Source organism: Giraffa tippelskirchi, chromosome 8 (assembly GCF_054371585.1).
Source record: "Giraffa tippelskirchi isolate mGirTip1 chromosome 8, T2T-mGirTip1v1.2.pri, whole genome shotgun sequence".
NCBI lineage: Eukaryota > Metazoa > Chordata > Mammalia > Artiodactyla > Giraffidae > Giraffa > Giraffa tippelskirchi.
The window spans coordinates 116,192,348-116,215,424 of record NC_137282.1 but is presented as its reverse complement, the minus strand read 5'-3'; the positions used below and the strand labels follow the sequence as shown (position 1 = coordinate 116,215,424).

At 43.9% G+C, this 23,077-nt stretch overlaps 2 protein-coding genes across 33 annotated transcripts in view; one reads left to right on the top strand and one right to left on the bottom strand.

Annotated features, from left to right (window-relative positions):
• DOCK2 (dedicator of cytokinesis 2) overlaps positions 1-23,077 on the top strand; it is a 477,583-nt gene that overhangs the window by 227,861 nt on the left and 226,645 nt on the right. The window lies entirely within an intron of this gene.
• INSYN2B (inhibitory synaptic factor family member 2B) overlaps positions 1-23,077 on the bottom strand; it is a 71,030-nt gene that overhangs the window by 26,301 nt on the left and 21,652 nt on the right. For 3 of the 16 annotated variants that reach the window (XR_014062241.1, XR_014062238.1, XR_014062243.1), the window contains 3 exons: positions 20,070-20,290; positions 17,966-18,100; positions 15,215-15,282 (listed from right to left, as the gene is read on the bottom strand). Coding sequence is in view for 6 of the 16 variants with exons in the window: in XM_081520692.1 (XP_081376818.1) it covers positions 20,104-20,290 (187 nt within the window). In the remaining 10 variants the exon portion in view is untranslated. Of the gene's footprint in view, positions 1-5,117; positions 5,584-13,928; positions 14,448-15,214; positions 15,283-17,295; positions 18,159-19,083; positions 20,291-23,077 lie in introns of those variants that run through there. The other 13 variants (XR_014062245.1, XR_014062247.1, XR_014062246.1 and 10 more) reach the window with 10 other exon arrangements.

The window sequence follows — 23,077 nt, the reverse complement described above, 5'->3', positions numbered from 1 at the left end:
CTCTAAAGTTTAATGGAAACAAGTATTACTCAGCTTTGATTGATTGAAACTATATGGGATTAGCTATACAGCTGCCAGAACTCCCAACTTCTCGAGAGAAGCTGAAAATTCCCATACTTTATGTGAACTTTCCTGATGTTTAAGTGTTGACAGCTGCTTAAAAATATTTATAAACATATTATGATCCCCAAACATCTGGATTCAGCTTTCAGAAAGCCAGTTTGAGATCTCTACTTTAAAATAATACGATATGAGCCAGGTTTGGGGATGTTAACTATCAATAACTGTAGTCCTGCTTCATGGATACAGAACATATGGTGCTGAAGGTTTATTCTAACAGTAGCTGGGCAAGTATTTGATCCCTACCTAGAAGCAGCTGAGTGTAACAGTCTTCTTTCTACCCATTCAGTTCTATCTACTCATGTGGGTGCTTGGTTCCTTACTGCACAGTATGTACATTTAAAGGAGTGCTGGCATCCATAGAGGGCACCAGCAGTGCCCAGGGACTCCTGCCTTCCTGACGCAGAGAGCCATGTAAATCATTCTCTGTCATTTGTCCATCCTTCCACCTTTAAAGCATCACCATTATTTTCTCTTCAGTTACAAATTTCCACATCTGTGGTTCCCGTAATGCATCTTAGATAAGCATTTTATGACCTCCCTAATTTGTATTCCTTCTCTTTGGAGCCAGACCTAAAGACGGTCATCAATCTGTTTGGCTCATTCCATATATAGCAGGCTGTTAACTCTCTGTCTCCTTTTAGAGCAGTGAGTCTTTGAAACAGAGCCTGAGTCATAGAAAGCACCAAGCCATCGGTGTGTGGTATTACTCTCCTTTCTGCTTGGTGCAGTGTCTCTGTCCCTTCACGTCAGCAGCAGACTCAGGTGAGCGGAGGTTGGCCCTGTCTCACGCTGAGACTTTCATCTGATGCTGTGTCCTGGCTGCTCACCCTTCCGATGCACACTGCTCCCTGCTGGTCTGCTAATGTTTGCCAGGACACTCCCTACTCTAGAATGTTCAGTGGCTCCCTGCTGTCTACCAAATTAAGGTATAAATGCACTAGTCTGGCCATGCTCAGCTTCTGTGATCTGGCCATAACCAAAATTTTCGGCCTTTTCATCTACTTTTATCCATCCACAGTATCTAGCCAAAATGGACATCGGTATATTGCCCCAACTGCAGCCTGGCATGCTGCAGTCCTTGGGGTCACAGAGTCGGACACGACTGAGCAACTGAACTGAACTGATATTGCCCACACGTGCCTGGCACTTGTTCACTTTCATGCTGCTTTCCTTGTCTGGAATTTCTTTGTGTGCCATCTTAATCTGTTGAAATCCTACCTAGTCTTCTAGGTCCAGCACAAATAGACTCCCCTGTAAAGCTGCCCGAACCTCATCAACCTGGTTGAGATCTCCCCATTCTTCTAAATTGTACAGCTCTCTCATCTTTTTTTTTTAACAGCCTCATTAAGATATAATTTACATACCTTTAAATTTAACCATTATAAGTATTCAGTTTGATGAGCTTTTAGAATGCATACAGTTGTGCAACCATAACCATAATTTAGTTTAAAATACTTTTTTTCACCCCCAAAAGTTCTGTTTGCAGTGCCTCTCCAGCCCACCCTTACCGCTTTACCCCTACCCTAGCTAGGTCAGCACCCACTAATCTACTTTCTGTCTTTTCTGGATTTGCCTTTTCTGGAAATTTCGTATAACTGAAATCATACAGTTGGAGGCCCTTTGTGTCTGGCTTCTTTATGTGAATAGTTTTTTTGAGATTCACCCATATTTCAGGGTATTTCAGTATGAAATTCCTTTTAATTGCTGAAAAGTATTACATTGGATGAATATATTGCCTTTTGTTTATTCATTTTCAGTTGATAGATATTGAATTGTTTATGATTTTTGGCTGTTGTGAATGATGTTGCTGTGAGCATTTACATGTAAATTTTGTGTGAACAAACTCTAATAATTTCTCTTGGGTAGAAATGTAGGAGTGGAATTGCTGGGGCCTACGGGAAGTGTATGTCTAACTTTATAAAAAACTGCCAAGTTCTTTTCCCTAATGTTTTTGCCATTTTACTTTCCCATCAGTAGTGTATGGGTATTCTGTGTTTGCCTACATCCTCACCGACACTTGATGTTATCAGTCCTTTGGGTTATAACAATTCTAGTGGCGTCTCACTGTGGTTTTCATTTGTATTCATCTGATGACTGTTGGTACTGAGGATCTTTTCCTTTGCTCTGCCTGTTCTGTTTTGTTTTTAAGTCATTTTCATCTGTGAAGTTGAATCTCTAGTTCTTCTCTTGCACCTTAAGACTTGAGACTTGGACCTATCTATAAAATGGGGGTAATAACAGGCCCTTTTCACAGAGTTGCTGTGACAGTTAAATGTAGTGATACATGAGAAGCACTGGCGCGTGTGTTTCTTCTACACAGTGTTTGTTTGTTTATTCACTCAGTGTTTTCTGAGAGCCTCTTATATCCTCAGCACAGAGACTCAGAACTGAGTCTGGGCCTGCAGGAAAACCACAACCTCCAATGGGACGCCTCTCAAGTATCTCACACTCACTGTATCCCAAACCCAACTCATCACGAACCCCCTGGAGTCTGCTCCACACTCCCGGCATTCACCACCTCAGCTTATGGAACTGACTTCCTAGAACTGAGGCACTGCCCTTGACCCCTCCCTCTCACTGCTGCCACTTCTAACCACTCACTAAGTCCTGCTGTTTTCAGAGCCTCTGACCTCAATCCCTCCCCTCCCCCAATCCCCACTTGGCTCTCAGCACCCCTGGTGACACACTCAGTCATCAGGCTTGCCACACGTCGTCATTTACACAGGGGTTTTCTGATTTCTGTGCTCATGACCCCTACGTTCATGGACCGCCGTGAGGACAGGGACCACATTTAACTCATCCTTTTTATCCTTCTCACCTAGCAGAGCTCCTGGTTTATGGTGGGTGCTCAATAAATGTTTGTTGAGCAAAGGAATGAGTGAAATACTCCCTGAAAGTGTGGTGCTATACCATACCTTCATATTTTTCTTTATGCTTTTCTCTCTGGTGGGCTGCCATCTGTGGGGTCGCACAGAGTCGGACACGACTGAAGCGACTTAGCAGCAGCAGCAGCTCAATTTAGATTGCCTTTCCTTTTTCAGGGAACACTTTCTCTGAATACCAGGAACCCACATTTCAGGAAGTGTGGGTAGAGTGTAAAGAATTGCCTGTTCAGACTTTCCCTGCCCTGCCCAGGCCTGATGCTGGGCTTCCCTGGTGGCTCACTTGGTAAAGGATCTGCCTGCAGTCTGGGTTCAATCCCTGGGTTGGGAAGATCCCCTGGAGAAGGCAAAGGCTACCCACTCCAGTATTCTGGCCTGGAGAATTCCATGAACTATATAGTCCATGGGGCCACAAAGAGTCAGACATGACTAAGAGACTTTCACTTCCCTTCACTCGGGCCTGACGCTAGGAGCCTTGCGGAAGTTCTAAGTTGCAAACTGTGTCATTAGTCTCAGTGACTCTTGGGTTTGCTGCTGTAGTTACAATGATGCGAGTGCTGAGTAGGGAGAACCAGAGGCGTGTAGCAAGCATACGTCACTAGAAACGGGGATGCGCCCAAACTTGTTGTTGTTGTTTAGATGCTAAGTCCTGTCTGACTCTCTTGCAGCCCCATGGACTGTAGCCCACTAGGCTCTTCTGTCCATGGAATTTCTCAGGCAAGAATACTGGAGTGGATTGCCATGTCCTTCTGCAGGGGCCTGAACTAGAAGGAAGAAATAAACAGGTCTTTCCTAAGATTTAGCTTCACTTTCATAAAGTGGGCCTTTCCAGCAATTCTGAAAACTATCTCATCCAAGTTAAAGTAAATTATGTTGGAAAGTAGTTACGCAGAGGTCAGGGGTCTCTGTATTAGCACTAAAGACCCCAATTTAAATTCAAATTGAAATTTGACGAGGAGACGAAATTCCCATCCCAACCATCACTTTAAATTTTCCAGATGTGATTTTTATTGGCTAGTTTCCAGTACTTGGGAATATTAAACAATCAATATTTACGACAAAAACCAGAAGCATCTAGTTCTGTAATCCCAGGAGGCCTCGGCTGGGTGTGGGCTGAGTCGCTCTTGTGTCACTATGTGGGATTAAATAATGACTTTTTTTCTTATTTGTAGGAGTAGAAACATTGCAATAAAAGGTGCTAGCTATTAAAATTACACAAACCCTAGCTAGGATGGATTGATTCTTGTGTACAGCACTTTGTAATTATCATTGGCTAGAAGTAGCCATTCCTGATTTTTGTTTGTAGACCATCTGCCTGAACAATGAAATGTTGATGGTAACAAATGAGCAAAAGGAAGTTTTATAAAAAGAAAAACAAACTTTTACATAGCTGCTTCTCTCTCTTTCTCTCTTTGCCAGAGTTTAATCTGTCAGATAAATGTTTATTTACTTAAATAACCAGAGATTTTGACTTTGATGCTGAGAAAGGCAGCATGGTGTGATAGAAAGGACCTTTTGGATAAGGGAGAGTAGGGGGAAGTTTCCACACTCTAGACCTTGAACAGTGAACTGTATTATTTTTTGAGATCTTTGTCATATATCCAAGTTTCCTAATTTGGCCAATGCCCACCCTCTTTCTCTCTTTCCCTGCCTCCTGAGGCCCTGAGTCAGGGACAGAAAATAGATTTCACTCGATGTGCCAGCTCTGGTGGGTTGGCAATGGCTGCCTGTTGTACTGTGTTGAAAAAAATTCTCAGGCTACATCTTGGCTCAGTGGGAAGAAGTGCTGAATTGATTAGTGATGTCTTTTATAAGCATAAGATTGGAGAACAGCAATGTATACAAGATTCTTGCAAATATTATGTATTGACTGGAGTAATTGATGTTTTCTGGCCCAATCCAAAAGCTCCTTTATAACAAATATTCCCTTTCACATATTCTTAGTTCTTTAGAAGGTTGTAGTGTAAGAGCAGACACGCAATGGAAAAAGCCAGTAATCTAAGAGCATGCATTTTTACCAGGGAATGGTTTCTATGTGCTACAGTCATGTTTTATCCAGTGTAAGATGCACCATGATTTTATGATCTCATTAGAAAGAGATCTTGCTACCAATTAAACTGTGGCAAGGTGGTTTATTATTTCACTGATTGTAATCTTCAGAGATGGCTAAAAAATAAAATTTGACTGAAAATCCCTACTATGTGATGGAGTTCATTTTTGAGGCCTCACAGGTAAGTGTCATCCTCTCCCATTGGTCAGGAGAATGGACTGACTGAGCTTCAAAAGATGGAAGCATCATAGTTAAAAGTCACGTGGCTACTAGCAGGATGGGATGTGAATGCAGGGACATCTGACATCAGACCGTGTGTACCTTGTGTTGTCCCCCAGGTCTCGAAGTGTGGGGGAAAATGTCCAAGTTCACCTGTACAGGTGAGGGGGCATCAGGGAACCCTCTCTGGCTGATGAGTCCTGCTGTTCACTGCTCTAGAAAAGGCTGTGCCTAGCCTCTGGCCTCCCACTGCAGAGGATGGACAATCCCACGGGGAGCATCAGGAATCCTGAGCACCACCAGAAGTTCCTGGAAGGGAAATGATCTGGTAATTTTGTTGAGATTAGGATCTAGCTTTATTTCAGGTCGTCAAAATAAGCCTCTTGGTGATATATTTTGGGCCTAATTACCCGTTTTTACAGAGGAGTCTACTGAGTGATTAAATACAGGTAAATGCAGTTGAGATGAGGCTAGCTCCAGAATTTCAGAGCAATTTATTCAAAAAAGGAAAAAAAAAAGTGGAAAACATCCCTCAAAAAGCACCTGAGTCATCCGAGAGCCAGGGTTTCAGAGCTTTGACTTCGCTTTCCAAATGACAAATGGCCCACCTGCTTGATTACTCTCTGCCACCTGTGAGCCCAGCGACTCAGGTGGCCTGTGCGGGGGCATGGCCACAGTGCCAGCCCCACCCACACTCAAGCCCATCCCGTGGAGGGCACTTTTGGGGGCAGTCCAGGACATGAGGAGGTGGGGTTCTTGACCGGAAGTGGTCAATTGACTCTTGACCTTCACTTGCTGACTTAACACTTCATTAAAAAATGATATGTATACTAAAGCTCTCATTTATTGAGAAAACATCTGGTGTTCCAAGCAGAAAGTTAAGTCACCATATGTTTTTCACCTCACTTAATCTGCATCAGGTACTCATATTTTACAAATGAAATAACAAGCATAGAAAGATTATGTAACTTGCCTGTAACCACACAGCTTATTTGTTGGAAGAGCTAGAATCTGAACCCAAGGAATGCCATTGCTAGAGTCCCTGACCTTAAATAGCATATACTTAAATACTGATTAAATTACTTAAATAGAATATACTTAAATACTCCTACACTATTAATACCTTGAATTGCTATTTAGGCATCAAATAGTCTAAAGGTCATAATGAGCACCTTAAACCCAGCTGCTTTTCTGCCTAGACTGTGGAACCTAATGACATGATCTGTGTGGTAACTTTTAAAAACCTGTAAGATGGCATAGAATCTTGGTGGTTTTATGATGGCAGTGATATCTTTAGGATCAAGCTGCTCAATTCTGGTGACTGAACCATAAAAAACTGTAAAATCAGAAAAATTTTCTGTGTATTTGATTGTTGGTGCTTATGAAATAGCAGGTCTTACAGAAGACAGCTCAGAATGGAGACAAGGAGATTCTAAAGGGCTTTGGAAGGAGAGAGAGTCTTCTTCTTCCCCATCCAGCTCTTCTCCGCATTCTGCTCATTCTAGTCTGAAGACCTCTCAGACGGAAGCTTCTCTCTACCACTGACGCCACCAGCCTGGGTCTGGCCGTGACTATCTCCCACTGCTGCCATCGCTGCGGCTTCTAATGAGACACACTCCCTGCTTTCTCATTCTGTTCCAGTTCTTCACACTGTGGCCAACTCGATCTTCTAAAGCAGCGCTCGTCTTGGAGATAAAGTGTCATTGGCCCCACAGTTTCCCAGGACGAAGGCCCGGCTGCTCAGCGTGGCTCTCAGGGCACCATATAGGCCACGCCGTTCCCCGGTGCCTCTTAACTCCCACACTTGTGCCAGCTCAGGGGAACTGCCCTGTTGCTCCCGGAATGCTCCTCCCCTTCTACATTCTCCTGCAGGCCGCTCCCTTTGTCTAGAGCAGCAGCCTCCAAGCTTGTTGGCACCATGGGCCAGGTTCCTAGAGAAGAGTTTTCCCGTGGATGAGGGGGAGGTATGGTTTCAGGATGTTTCAAGCACATTACATCTATTATGCACTTTATTCCTACTATTATTACATCAGCTCCACTTCAGATTCTTAGGCATTAGATCCTGGAGGTTGGGGACCCCTGGTCTAGAACAATGCCTCCTAATTTTCTTCTCAAGACAAGATCTTCCACCATGCCAACTCCTCTTCCTCCTTCAGGTCTTGACTCACATTCCGCTCAACCAAGTTGAGATCCCTCCACTCTTTTCAACCTCATGTGTTCATCATTCTGTCACGAGAACATCTTTCCTAGCAACTGCAGGACAATGCCTGTCTTCACTTCGGCATCTCTAGGATAGGACACACTGTTTCCTGGCATACACGATGATCTCAATGAATACCTGCTGAAGGAATGAAAGATTCCTGCCATCTATTTTATTTACATACAATGCATCATTTTTTTCCTTAACATTTAACTGTTACTTGCATTACCCTTATACAAGTGTTACTACTATTACTTTTTTGACTTGATTAAACTAGGAGAATAGGGAGGAAAAAGTATTGTTATTGAATAACTGGACCAAATGGAAAGGAAATGTTTATGTGTGTGTGTGTCAGAGGGAGATCTGCTTAAGAAAGGAAAAAAGAAGTATAAAGAGACCTGAATTTCCATTTGGTAACCGAAAGATGGCATCCTGAGCGGGGGTGGCTGGGTTGCTGCTTGGTAGGGTGATGTGGATGGGGTTGGTATCCAGTGGGTGGGGAAGCTTTGCTTTAATTAGGATTTTGGTAATTTCATATCAAGGGGTACTTGGCCTAAAATATATATGCAAAAGGTGAATTACAGTCTCAACTACCTAGGAACCCATAGTGTATATGGGCAGACATCAGTTACCAAGGTAGATGTCATAAAGTTGGGTCTAGTTCTTCAATGACATGAAAAATTTGACCAGGTGAAGACAAGGGATTATAAGAAGGAGCAGCATTTCTTGCCTTATGTCCATCTCCTGGTCTCTTAAACTTTCTCTCATTCCTCATGATCATCTTTTTTGAGTGACCTCATTATCCTCTCTCCATTTTGCAGTTACAGCATTACCCTGTCACGTGGAATTTTCTCTTTGCCTATCTAGGTTTCACAGTGGACTAAGATACTTGAGGAAAAGGACTATGTCCTCTTATCTTGGAGGCTCCTGCCCATTGGCCCAGGGCATGGCAAGTAGCAGGTACTCATCTGAGCCATGCCGGTGAATGAATGGAAAGAACAAAACTAACTGAAAGCACAAATCAGTGGTTAGCTTTTAAAAAAATTCTGACTTAAAAAGTAAGATGAGGAAAGATTATTTTCATGCCAGGCTGTCTCTTAAGGATCTGTTTTGAATACATATATAAAATTCCAAATATTTTATTGGCCTTGTGTAGTAGCATTCTGTTAGACAAATTAAAATTTGAGAGCCGGAGCATAGAAATCGAGCTTCATTTCCAAAGCTTCCTATTGTTCCATGATACGTCACATGATGGGAATTGTGAAGTTCCTAATTTTTTTCCTAAGTTTTATTTATTTTTATTTGTGGCTGCGCCGGGTCTTCATCACTGAGGGCTTCCTCTAGTTGCGGTGCGTGGGGCTTCTCACCGTGGTGGCTTGCCTTGTTGAGCACAGGCTCTAGGGTATTCAGTCTCAGTGGTTGTGACGCACAGGCCTAGTTGCATGTGGGATCTTCCCGGAGCAGGGATCGAACCCGTGTCCTCTGCATTGGCAAGTGGATTCTTAACCACTGGACTACCAGAGAAGCACCAAAAGTTCCTAAATTTTTTAAAATAGCCACTGCATTCTCTCTTGTCCACCCAATTGAACAGACCTCTGCCAGGAGGTAAAAACACCCCAAGACAATAGACACGCTACTGCCTTGAGTTTCACACACAACTCGGTAATACGAGCCTTGTGGTTCTGCAGGGCTGGTGAGCTCAGACCCTGGAAAAGCTGTGGCCTCCCCTGGCCACCCCAGGGGCTGCTATTGGCAACACCCAGAGAGAGGGAGGCAGAAACCAGGTTTGGGAACAGTACAGGGAGTACTAGGAAATGCAGGACCAGTGTATCATTATCCTAATGAAATTGCCTCCAAATATCTCAGTGTCTTTTGGCTTCTGTCACTGGAGCTGGCCCCATCTGATTTTGAAGAAGTACTCTTAAGTGCGTTCTTAAAGGGTAGACTCTACCATATCTCCTATCCTATTTCCTGGTGCTAGAAGCAAGGCTGGTCTTATCTTGTCCTTGGCGAACCTTGCAGACTTGAGAAGGTCTTCCGTTTAGGCGCTGATGAGCACCCTCATACCCAGTGTTGCTTTCTAAGGACTATAGGGGTTGGGGCACATGGTACTAAGTTTGGAAGGATTTTGCTGGCTGGGAACTGCTTCTCTTTTGCTCAGCGAGTGAGGCGAGCTTATCTCATAGCTAAGAAGTCTCCTCGTGACAATTCAGCTTCCTCAGTTTCTTTGTCTATAAAATGAGGCTGTGTGTTATTGTGTTAGTTGCTCAGTCATGTCTGACACTTTGCAACCCCATGGACTGTAGCCCGCCAGGTTCCTCTGTCCATGGACTCCTCAAGGCCAGGATACTGGAATGGATTGTCATTTCCTTCTCCAGGGGATCTTCCCAACCCAAAGACAGAACCTACGTCTCCAGCATTGCAGGCAGATTCTTTACTGTCTGAGTTACCAGGGAAGCCCTGGTAAAATGGGGCGAATAATGGTTATCACCTGTCAGTGCCATGGTGAGGACTGGGACATATGTGTTAAGGCTTGCAGCACAGAATGGAACACATACCAGATCTTCAGTAAATAAGAGCCGTTGTTTCCCCTTCTGTGCTACAGTATTCCCAGGCAGCACTGGTGGTAAAGAACCCACCTGCCAATGCAAGAGACATAAGAGACGCAGGTTGGATCCCTGGGTGGGGAAGATCCCCTGGAGGAGGGCATGCCAACCCATTCCAGTGTTCTTGCCGAAGAGTCCCAAGGACGGAGGAGCCTGGCGGGCTACAGTCCATGGGGTTGCAAAGAGTCAGACACAACTGGACATCTGAGCACACACCCACCCCCTTCTGTGCTGTAGCGGTCTTCCTACTTTGACACAAGTGTTAGGAGTCAGATTACAAGTTATTCTATGGCCCTGACTTGAGATAGCTCCTGGGGCTGTGAGCTATTAGTAAGCTGTTGCTACAGCTGGGTTGTAACAATAGCCACCCCTCAACCTTGAGATGAAACCAGCCACCAGATGTCTGCCCCAGAGTCTTGAATCCCAGACAGGGAGGAAAAATCTCATCATGGAGGCACCTTGCCTGGGAATGTTGTGAGGAACTGGAGCTGCTCACGGAGAAATGCTGTTGGAACAGCAGCAGATGAAGCAGACTTCCCTGCAGGTCCCCGTCTAGGCCGTCCCTGCCAGGGCACTGGCCTTCTCTGTGACTTAAGGGAAATCAGTTCCATTTTCCTAGATTCATGCATGCCACATTCACACAGTGATGAGTTTATGTAGCCATTACGTATTTGTGATAATTTTTTAACATAAGGAAATTCTAAAACTTAAATATATTGAGAGGATTATAGAAATATAAAAAACAACAGTAAGAAAGTCATCACGGGCCATGAATGTTAAAGCAGGGAAGGAATGTGACCCCTCACCAGAGCCTCTGGACCTCCTAGAGGTCAGACCCAGGGACCTTGTTCTGAAGCTAAAATAACGTTGGTATCTCCTGCTTAAAGGACACATGATTTGTATATTTCTGCAGTTTTGCTTTTTCTAAAATGATTTTGCGTTCCTTTTATAATCAGGGAAAAAAACACCCTCAAACACTATTTCTTTAAAAATAGGAATTAATGAGATAGTCAAACTTACTGAAGCATTTTCATGTATATAATTTCACTTTTCTTCTAACCAGCCTGTGAAGCCAGAAAGGCAGATGGTTTTATTTTGAAGACAGAGGTGGGGGGATGGAGGTGAAGGAAGTTGTTCAAAATTGTGCAGAAAATCAGGGGCTAAAGTCAGGACTCCTGGTCTTATTCTGGTCTGTCTTTTCAGCCTGGACTGTTTCTCTTCTTAATGTTTCCATTTTTTTTTCTCTAAATTCATTCAACAAACATGTGAAACATTTACAGCTTCTCAAGCAATGTGATAAACACTTGGAGGGTCTCAGGTATGCAGATGACAATTCCTGTCCCCCAGGACTTTGCTCCCTGGTGAGATGAGTGTGAGGGGTTTACAAAAGAAATGTCCAGATAATATAAGCAGGAGTCTGTACAAAGCACCACAAGTACTCGGAGGACAGAGTGACTAATCCCACGGCAGGGGCGGGGAATGATCAGAAAAAGTTGCAGAGAGGAGTTGACATTTAAATTGCAACTTGTTGTCTGGCATAGAAGTTAAGAACCCAAGCTCTCGAGTTTGACAGACCTTGAAAGAACTCCAGGCTTCACCATCACATAGTTATGGACTTGAACAAATTACTTATTCACTCCAAGCCTTGATTATTCTTCTGGGAAACAGGAGTAATCATTTACCTACCTTTTGTTAACTTTTTGCAGAATATATAAGATAACAAAAGCAAACATTCAATAATAGTGCCTTGTAACTTCAAGAAACCAGAGCCTTTATGATCATGATTAGTAGTGATATGGCTACTCTTCATTCATTCTCCCAAATGGAAGTTATTTCCCATGGTAAATAGGTAATGGAACAGTGTCCCAGGTACAGGGAACAGCATGTGCTAAGCCACTGAGATGTCATATCCTCTGATGTGCTTTAGAAGGTATCAAGGAGATGAGTGGGCTTCCCAGCGGGGCTAGTGGTAAAGAACCCACCTGCAAATGCAGGAGACATAAGAGACACAGGTTCAACCCCTGGGTTGGGAAGACCTCCTGGCGGAGGGCAGGGCAACCCACTACAGTATTCTTGCCTGGAGAATCCCCATGAATAGAGGAGCCTGACGAGCTATAGTCCATAGGGTCAGAAAGAATTGGACGCAACTGAAGTGACTTAACACGCACGAATGCACACAAGGAGATGAGTAAAGTGGAGTGGGAGGAAGTTAGGCCATACATACTAGGTTGGGGTCATACTAGGGGGAACCTTGTTGCCGTGGGAGGAGCTTTATGCTCTGGATGGTGGTGGGGTGCAGATAGAAAAGCTGGGAATGTCATGGCCAGATTCGCGCCTTAGAGAGATTCCCAGGCAGCTGGGAGGAGACTAGGTCCAAAGGAGCTGGAAAACTGTAAGGAAAGTAAACTTGGAAGACCAGTGTGTTGGCTCATATGGAACAGACAAGGGTTCAATAATGTTGAAGTCTTTATTTTCTTTTTCTTTTTCAATGTTTTTTTTTTCATGTGGGCCATTCTTAAATTCTTTATCGAATTTGTTACAATATCATTTCTGTTTTATGCTTTGGTTTTATGGCCACGAGGCATGTAGAATCTTAGCTCCCTGACCAGGGATTAAACCCACACCCTCTGCATCAGAAGGGGAAGTCTTGGCCACTGGACCACCAGGGAAGTTCAATTAAACAAAGATGTCTTGAACTTAAGACGTCCTTTACAAGGAAAGAAAAGCAATTCCTACTCTCATGATGTTATAGAGTGGGGTAAGCAGGCAAAAACTAGAAATAGCTGTAATTCAAGACAGATAATCTTCACAAAAGAATAAAAAGGACAGCATTCAGAAGGTCAAAAGGAAGAGGGGGCATGACATCCCTCAGGTAGCAAATCAGAAAAGGACATGGGCTTATTGTCGGAACCCCTCCCCACCCCTCACTGGACTGGACCATAAGAAGCTCTCTGAGTCCAGAGCTGCATCTGTAGTTTTCTTGCCTGGCATAGAGAAGAGAATCTATAACTGTTTATTGGAAAAAAGTGATTATGGACTGAGGCTCATGTGAGAAGTTTCCTTGGAGCTGGTGTTTGTGTAGTAGTGGCGAAGAAAGAGGGATCAGTTCCAAGAAACCCAGTCAGGTCAGCGAACTGAGTTTGCAAATGCTGATGCTTTGCATAGCTTTGATCTTGCTCTCTTTGATCCCTAATTACAGAAAGCATGTTGTTTTTACCTTGAAACAAACAAGCAAACAAAAAACAAGGGCAACAATTGACTTCGCTCATCCATCACCTATATGGGAGCTCGGCATGTGGGATCAGGTTCAGTGGGGCTCGCTGTGCTGGGGGTGTGGGGGAAGAGCTGTGTGAACCACTCCTGATTTCATGATTTCAGCAGTCAAAATGACGCAGCCCGTGTGGCTCAGGAGGAAGCCGTCTCTTGTATCAGCATCACCAGGGCACCACAGCACTGTGCGTGCTGCCTGGGCAACCAGGCCCAAGCACAGATATGAGGTCACTGTGTTTTGGCTGAAGATTTCAGAACCATATGTTGAGGTTTTGCCAGGAGAAAAAAATGTGGGTTTCACTGGAGTGAAATTTAATATACCATAGTTATGGATTCTGAGAGTTTGTGAAAGCCGTTCATGATAATAAAGCTTTTATTTTCTCTGGAGCTAATAATCCTTTGGTGTGATGCTTATTGTCTTTTCATTTTAGTTGTGGTTTAAGCCCAGGCAAAATGCTCTGCCCCTAATGCTCCTTTACTTACACTGATCCTGTCTCCTTTAAATTGCATTTTGTCTGAAATGAACTAGGTCACATGTAATAAATTCTGGCATTTTAATGGAAATATTACAGCAAAAATAGTTAACAATCTGCTTTAATTTCAAAACTAATTTTCTCTTTCATACGGTAAGGCAGTATCTTGGTAAAATGTGCAAAATGCATTGGGATTTAATTATGATGGCAATTTGTTCTGAAACAAGGTTAAACTGGGCTGTGCATATTCAAGATAAATGCGGTGAGGGGGGGTGGTAGTGGCTTGGTGTTCCTGGGTCATGAATGCCATGTGGACTACAGTGGGATTAGAAGCCCTGGCCACGTTAGCTCCTGAAGGCCCCATCAGTGGGAGGCTGGATGCTGCTGAGAGCACAGATCGAGCCTGTACATGTGTGCTCAGTCGTGTCTGAGTCTTTGTAAGCCAGGGACTGTAGCCCTCCAGGCTTCTTTGTCCATGGAATTTTCCAAGTAAGAATACTTGCGTGGGTTGCCAGTTCCTACTCCAGGGGTTCTTCCCAGCCCAGGGATGGAACAGGTGTCTCTTGCATTTCCTGCACTAGCAGGTGAATTCTTTGCCACTGGGCCACCTGGGAAGCCCAGAGCCTGTACATAAACAAGAGGAAAAACTGGGACTCATTTCCTCCTGTCTCTCCATGAAATCAAACTCATTCTTTTATTTATCCCTGCAACACATATTTGAATCCCACTGTGCTATGTGCTGGATATATAAAGGTGAGCAAAACGAAGCAGAATTCTTACCTTAGGAAGATAATCAGACAGATAAGAGAAATACATTCATCAAAGAATGACATAATATATGTTCAAGGTCAACTGTGCCTAAGACTTTGATGGAAGGGTCCCTGGTGCCAAGTGAGTGTGTAAGAGGGATATTTAGTGTCATCTGGGGCAGTGGTGGTAGTGGTCTTGGAAAGCCTTACCTGGGAGACCCCAGCAGAGCCGGAAACTCGGGGAGGTGGGGGCGCGGTGGGAATTATAGGCTGAAGGAAAAGTGTGCCTAGACCCTTTAGGAGTGTTATCGTGGTGGTTCTGAGGAACAGAGGTGACTCAGTGTCACTCTAGAGCAGAGAGTGAAAGGGCCTGTGATGAGAACTTCCACAGGAGAGCCGGGTGGGGCCTTCCGAGTCACAGCCACGGACCTAGTCTTCCTTCCTACGTTTACCAGGAAGCCAGATTGTGGCAGCCGAGCGTGACCTGGGTGTGATGTAAATTCAGCAGTGATGGCTTTCATTGCTGTGTGACAAAAGGGACAGGCGTGCACAGGGAAGACCACCTGGGATGCTTTTGTGGAGGCTGGCTGAGTGATGAAGGCGGTTTGCAACAGAATGCTGGTAGTGCAGAGGCACCCTTACCTTGGGACCTGGCGTAGCCTGGCGGTGAGAAAACCAGATTCTAGGTTGTTCTTTACAGGCTGAGGGTCCTGGAAGAGAGGGAAGAAATCACCTATTTGGGAAACCTCAGGAGTAGGGGCAGTAGAGGTGAGCAGTAGAGGTGGGCAGTAGGAATTCGGGCTGTAAACTGATAGAATGAAAATGGGGGTGAAGTTGGGATGAAGAGGTTATGAGCAAGAAGCCAGTCAAACATGGTTTGCAACAAAGGCAAACAGCGTTGGGTGAGGATTTATCTTTCGACTCTTTTTATTGCAAGCTATGCTTGATGGGCATAATGATCACAAAACACCAATGTTTCTTGGAACTCAACAAGAGAAATATGTTCTTAGCATATAGCAAGTTTCCTTGAGGTGCTTAAAATGAGAGCCGTTTCAAGCAAAGCCTGTGTTGAGGCCTCTGCTCAGCTGAGAAAGAAGCTGTCTAGTGCTGGTGCTAGCAGTTCGTGGAAGTGTGCTGGGCCCTGGTGCGTGGTAGACCAGCGCACAATGCATCCACCCACCACACTGCTCCCAGCACTGGCTTCCTTCATGATGGCCACGCGTCCTTGGACACAGCATCTAGCCTTTCTTAGTTGCCTCGTGATGCCAATGGCAGAGACTCAGCTCTTGCAGTGCCTTTTACCTCTGGGGGATTTGAGTCAATGTTGCAAGAGTCCTTCATCCCCCAGAAGGCATTAGATATGGTGCATTAGATATGCTTGTGTATTCTTCTGACTCAACAAAGATTTGTTTCTTAACATCCATTGTCATGAGTTCAGATTTTAATGAGGCTGGGAAGAGTTTATTCCTTATTAACACCACTCTTTGCCCTGAAAAAACCTTAAACTATTTCTGAAAACCCATTGCAGTCCCATAAAGACATCTTCCCTCCTCTCCTCTGGTTTATTTCAATCAGCAAAGGAATAAATACACATTTATTGAGCTCGTGTAGTGTGCTTTCCATGATGCTCAAGGTTTTCTCCCACTTAATTGTCAGACACCCTTGTCAGGCAAGGGTGCTGTTCTGCATTATAAGAGAAGGAATCAGCAGCTCACTGAGGTTAACTTTCCCCAAGGTCATCCTGCAAAAGGAGTGTAGCAGAGTAACACCACACCTGAGATGGCTGATTCTGTGTCCAGGTTCCCCACCCTCCCCCCAAATTGGTAAACAGGCTGGTTTTAGATGGCTCACGGACAATACAGGGAAAAGAATTAAATCACATGATGGGAATGTTGTTTCCTTTTCAGTTCTCTCTCAGACATCCTGACTAGTCAAGTAGAAAATGCATTTTGTGTTAAACTGGCTTTAGCACATGTTGAATATTTCCTAATCTCCCTTTGTAACAAAGAGAGCTGGTCTCAGGCTCAGCACCAGTGACACTCAACTGTCTCTAGCAAGGATTTTAAAAAATTATTTTGATTTCAACTTTTACTTTTGGAAGATCATACTGGTTTTTCTCTTGGTGGTGATATATAGTTGCCTTTTTCGGAAGAAAATTATGGGGGAAGTAATTAAATAAAAATCTTAAATAAATTACATTTCAGGTGTATGGGTATAATAATAATAAAAAATCATGAGCAATAAAAATCCATCTGAATGAAACTGGGAATTGCATCATTGATTCACAGTGCCTCCCTGGCTTCCAGGACATGTGGGCCTTCAGATCATCACCATGCTAAGTTCTGAATCTGCTCTTTTTTTATTTGTTTCCTTGGGAAACATATAGAAGCAATTATGGTGAAAACTATCCCTGCCGTTGGGCTTCCCTGGTGGCTCAGTGGTAAAGAATCTGCCTGCCATTGCAGGAGATGCAGGTTTGATCCCTGGGTTGGGAAGATCCCCTGGAGAAGGTAATAGCAACCCATTCCAGTATTCTTGCCTGGGAAATCCCACGGACAGAGGAGCCTGGTGGGCTGCAGCCCATGGGGTCGCAAAAGAGTCGGACATGACTTAACGACTCAACAACAACAACAATCTCTGTCATTACAACCATGGAGACATCCTTCTTAAGTTTAAATTTTATAACCCAAATTAACCCAAGCTAGTAATGGAGTCTTAAAACCTAGGAAAAATATGTAAGTTTATTGCAAAAGATAATATCCCATTTAAAACAGTTTAGAAATTTACAAAACCTTACATTAGTACAGTTTTTAAGAAGGTGCTCTATAGATGAGCTGGTATTAAGTTCCAAGTATAGTGAGTACACATTTTCTTAACTACAGAGAAAGCAGCTACATAAACTCCTGCAACTTAAGCTGATGTATCAGTCCTTTTCCTTTCAATTTTATAAAAGTAACTTTTGCTAAATTAATATCTCTCCATAAAACCAGACAAACTCAAGTACAGCATTTCTGTAGGAGATCATGGTAGAGGTTACATAATATTTTACAAAGAAGCAATTTTCACATGAGTAGATGAGTATAGAGTTTTGGTATACATATACTTTTTTTTTTTTTTTTTTAACACAGAGATGATCACTTTTGTTTAGCAGGAAGGTTTTACTGAATTGTTTTCCCCATAACAATTTTAAATGTTCAATTTTCAGAAGAGACCGAGTGTCCAGTTTCAGGTTGGTGGCCTGAGCAGTGTTGTGTTGTGCTTTGGTATAGAATCATTGTAGCCTCGCTTGATTTTTCTCTCTAGAAAGGTCAACTTTTTCTGACCACGATATCATCTAACTCAATTGAGGGTTTATATGAGGCTCCAATTCAACATATGTGTACGACAACATACCTTCTTAGTTGTCTAAGTGTTGGATTATCCACTTTGTGTTCCCAGACATTCTTCATCATTACAGGCTAACTTTGGCAAGTGATCCTGGTCAGCTCTGAGTGGTTCTTCTCATCTGATGCCGGAATGTACGCAGACCTTGTGAAACAAGTAGAGTGGGTGTTCCTATCTCCACTTGAGAATGTACAAACAGGCCCTGAAATTTTACACAATTTGCTAAAGGTTGTTGGCATAGACTGCTCTGTTGCCTGGGTCTCTTAATTCTGAGAACAGGATTATTTCCATTCTATTGTGCTGCCCAAGAACATAAATTAATTTGAAAATTAGTGTAAGCAAAGCAAATTAAGATGGAAGCTCTACTACAAGATAAAATTATATAAGAGATCCCCAGTGATTTAACTTTATTGGATTATCCTCTGTGCTGTTCTTTTCCATTGTTGGGGCCAACTGCGAGTTGATTGTGTGGCTACAGATAGATTGGTGGCTTTTAGCCAGTGGTAGCATATCTTACTGAAATGTGGCTTCTGAAGTATGACAAGTGTATTTGTCTTAATTCTAACTTCACGTTAAGTATTCCAGTCTCATTTTGTGGGTTTAAACATTACACTAGAAACAGAACAAGAACATCTTGAATGACATTCCCAGATTTAAATAGTGCAAGCCGAGATTCCTTGCCAAATTTCCCTCTCACTCTCACTGAAATAGCTTTGTGCACTGCAGCGCAGTGACAGCGAAGGTGAGACTGTCGGAGGGTTTGCTCAATTAGCCTCAATTTGCAGTGGGGAATGTACATCCCACGTTCACACCGAGTGCTTCACTCTGCAGAGACTCTAACGCAGACACTCAATCTTTACCAAAGGGGATTATGAAATGCCTTCTTCGCTGAATGTTCACTGAGTTCACCATCTCTTTTCTGGGCAGCCTCAATCCAGCCACAGGCTGGTAGAGAGTTTAACAAGAAGGAATAGGAGCCTTGCCAACCCACCCCTCATCCCCAGGAGTGTGTAGCAATTACTTAATTATATTATTTCTGTAGTCTGCTCAGCCATGGAAGTTTGACTGGACCCACAGGTATGGGGGTCTTATCAAAAGAATGAGCCAGACTTTAAAGGAATGCAGACTTTGGGAAGGAAAGGCGTTTAATATTAAGATGGAAAAAATCTATCCTCATCCCAGTCCTGCTTCTTCAATCAGATTACCATAGTCTGGTCACCAGGAAGGGACAGTGTGTAGATTAATAGACTAAACTTATCTACAAGGCTGCAAGGATGGATGGGCAAGTACCAATGCTGTGTTTGGTCTTAGTCTTATTTATGTTTCTGGTAAGATGAAATGGACAGACAGACTGCTGGATTTCATGATCTTAAATGTTGCAGGGAAATTAATTGTGGAATCTTAAAGTTCAAGCCCAAAGCAGACCCCATTCATCTGCCAAGCAGTCTCAGGCCCCATGCTGAGGAGCAGGGTGATTTAAGGTACACCCTGGAGTAGCTACAGCTGCAGGATAATCATACTCACAAGTCCCTTCTACCCTGTGGTGTCCTTACTCTGCTACAGACTCTAAGGTACACACAGCATGAGATGACAAATCCTATCTTTGGGATCAAGGGGCTAATCAGAAATGAAAATGACCCAGCCCACCAGGTGATCTTGCATGGTTATGCCCTTCCCACTTCTGTTGTACTTACAAGTGCCAATATTTTAGAAAAACACCAGTTTAGATACATGATTTTTTTCTGGGTATCTGCTTATAACCCTCCTCTGTCTCACTGCTCTGCACATTTTTATTTCTTTTCTTTGGGGTGATAAACCCAGGATGAGCAAGAAGTGCTGAGCATCACTGAGATGTAGGAAAGTGCAATGGGGGTTTTGCCCTTGCTGGGAATCTAGATTCGAAAACTAGGATAAATGACAGGAAGCTAGGCAGGTGCTAACTCGGGTCCATGAAATCCTCAGCCAGCAGGGCACGCACTCAGGTGAGACTGTGATCAGATGTCCAGCAGCAGCTAAACCATCCAGAAGTCATTCTGGTTTTGCAGGTTGAGTGGCTGATAGCCTGGGGCCTTCGCTAGGAAGCAGAGAAGGCCTGAGGGCAGTGGTTCCCCACCTCAGGGAGGGCGGAGGGGATGGTCCCCAGGAGCTCAGATCCACCAAAAGCACTTCTTCTTCACCTTCTTGGTTTTCCGCCTTAAGTCCTGTTTCTCGGGAACTGGAGGCTCTGCTGCAGACTTTGGTGGGGGAGAGGCCTCCTCAGCTGGCTCCGCTTCCTCCAGACTCTGTAGAACTTCGTGGAACCTGCCTTCTTGCTGCCGAAAATCATATTCTACACTGAAAAACACGGAGAGGAAGGAAAGTAAATTCAAATCGGCACATCCTGATTGAATGTCACCAAGTGTCCCACAGACACAGAAGAGCCTGGGCTTTGGGATCAAGTCCCTAATGCTTAGGTACCTGCTGGCCGTGTGACCTTGGGGAAATTGTGCAGCCTCTCTGAATCTCCAGTTTCTCATTAATGGAATTGGCATCTGTAATACTTTCCTCTTAGGGATATTTCTAAGTTTAAATGAAGCATATAACATGGCAGCTTAATAGTAGACGGCCAGTTAAAATTGTTCCAACCTCTCTCTCACATTTATTTAATGCTCCTGATTGTTCATTATTTTTACATACATTTTATGCATAAAACTGCCTCATAATACAATATTTAAGCAATACAGAGAAATATGTGATAAAACTAACAACTCGGTTTCCTTATCCATAAAATGGACCTAATAATGGCCCCTGTCTCAAAGGCGTTTTTTAGAATTAATATGTATATAGTGAGGGACAGAGAAGCCTGGTGTGCTGCAGTCCATGGGGTCACAAAGAGTCGGACATGACTTGGTGACTGAACAACAGCAAATCTATATTAAGTGAGAGAATGTAAAGGAAGAACTTAGAACAGAGCCTGGCAGATAGTAAGCCACCTTGGGGTGTCCAGTGACAAGGTGCTGTTTGGGGGCTTTGTCAGTGACACGCGACAATCATGATGCACCTTTTCGGCACCACTTACTCTGATCCTGGGTCTCTAGGAGGTGATGTGGGCGTAGCAGACCAGCTCACTGTCTGTTTCATGAGAGCCCCTTTGCAGCCCTTGCTGGGTAGGAGGCTTTGACCAGTCATGACACTTCACAAGCAGCACAGGGTTTTTCCTCTTCCGGGTGAGACATTTCCTTCTCCTCCTTGCTAAACAAGGAGAATGCACCATCTCTATGGCTCTGCATTTCCCCCACCTCCACACTCCCACGCTGGTTCCTCATCTTTGGGCCCTCTGAGAGTTCTAGCATGAAACCAGGTAACAAATAGAGCTACAAGCTTAAGAGCCTTCTCACAGGCATGCTGGCTCTGGCAGCTCCTCTGTGGGTAAATCTCCTAGACAATTAAGGGCAGAGGCAGCCCATACACAGTCTGCAGAGATGTCTGCAGGAGTCAGTCTTTGTGGCCCGGCTCTCCAGGCTCTGAGAAGGCTGAGCCAGACTTACAAGACAGGGTGACCATCGCTGATGCCCACGGGCCTGATTCCCAGGCCCTCAAAGGTCAGGGGGAGCCTGAGCACCCACCCAAGCCAGAGCTTTGGCTCCTCAACCTCCGACTTCCTCAGCCCCTGAGGACCCTGGTCCCCATGGTGTCATGTTTACCTCGCAGACCTGTGTACAGATGAGACAGTGGAGTCTGTACATTAGTGACTCCAACGTATACACGTAAAGTAACACAAAGAGAAGTGGAGATCAGGAGATGCCCATTAAAGGAGCATATTTAAATACGTCTGTATTAAGGAATAACATGAAGTAAGCGTAAGTGTGAGGCTCTCCAAGGCTCATCGTTAACTAAAGAAGCAAAGCCAAGAGCAAGATATAATATATTAATAGTAATAACATTAATGGTGATAATAATAACAGTAATAGAGGCTTAACAACCATGCTTAGGGACCATCAGGGATGGGTGTCTGATTATTTCTGTATATTTGATAAGCTTCCTCCAGATTTTCTTCTCTTTGACTTACATCCTTTCACTTTCTGTGCCTCCCTGGTCTCCTCTATAGGGACATCCTCATGGATGTGTGATTTATATAAAGCCTGTGTAACGCAGGCTGTGTTTTTCTAAGCAAAGCTCCATGACTGATTAACTGTGAGATAGTGGCAAAGTCATTTCTCATATTCAAGCCAAAGTCTCTTCAACTGAAGAATAAGCGTGATACTACTCATGGGATCTCAGTGATGTATAAACAATAGAATGCATATACAACACTCTGTTCAGAGATAGATACCAACAAACATCAAATGATATTCAGCTAGTCATTCAACAAACATTTATGGAATATCTCCCATGCACCAGGCCCTCGGTTGGGTACCAGAAGTGGAGTATTAAACAGACAGACATACAGACATTATCCCTGGCCTCTTCACACTGGTAACTAGTGACTCTGTGTCCTTAGTAAATGCTAGCCAATATCAAGAGCTATTAGAGATCTTCTAACCAAAGCTCAGAATTTTGCCAGATCAATGAAGAGAAGTATCTAGAGACACACGCTAAGGCCCCCACTTCCAGGATGTACTACCCAGCATGTACCCCCTGCTCCTGAAGCCGGGGTAGGTTTCTGTCACCAGTACCCGCAGCTCCCTCTCCCCAGTTGAAATTTAAGGAGATGTGTTCAGAGGCTTGGGAAGCATTGTCTCTGGCAGCCTCTTATTGCTTTAAGGAAGGAATCTAAAACAATTCATTGCAAACCCTGATTCTCACCCTCTCTTGTGTTAATTCGCATGCAGAGAACACCCACATTCATGGTTCTCCTGACTCCTGAAATAACCCTGCCTCTTTCACCATGGCAGAAAATTACCTTCATTCTAGAGCATGGGATAGACCCAAAGAAAGTAGGCACCCTCTGCTCATTCTAGGAATTTCCTCAGCTTTTAGAGATAGGAAATTCCATCCACCCGTTCATCTTACCATCCATCATCCATCCATCTGTGCATCAAACCATTCCTCTGTCCATCCAGTCAGCCAGCCATCTAACCATCCATTTATTCATTCAACCATCCAGTCATCCATATAGTCATCTATTCATCCATCTAGCCA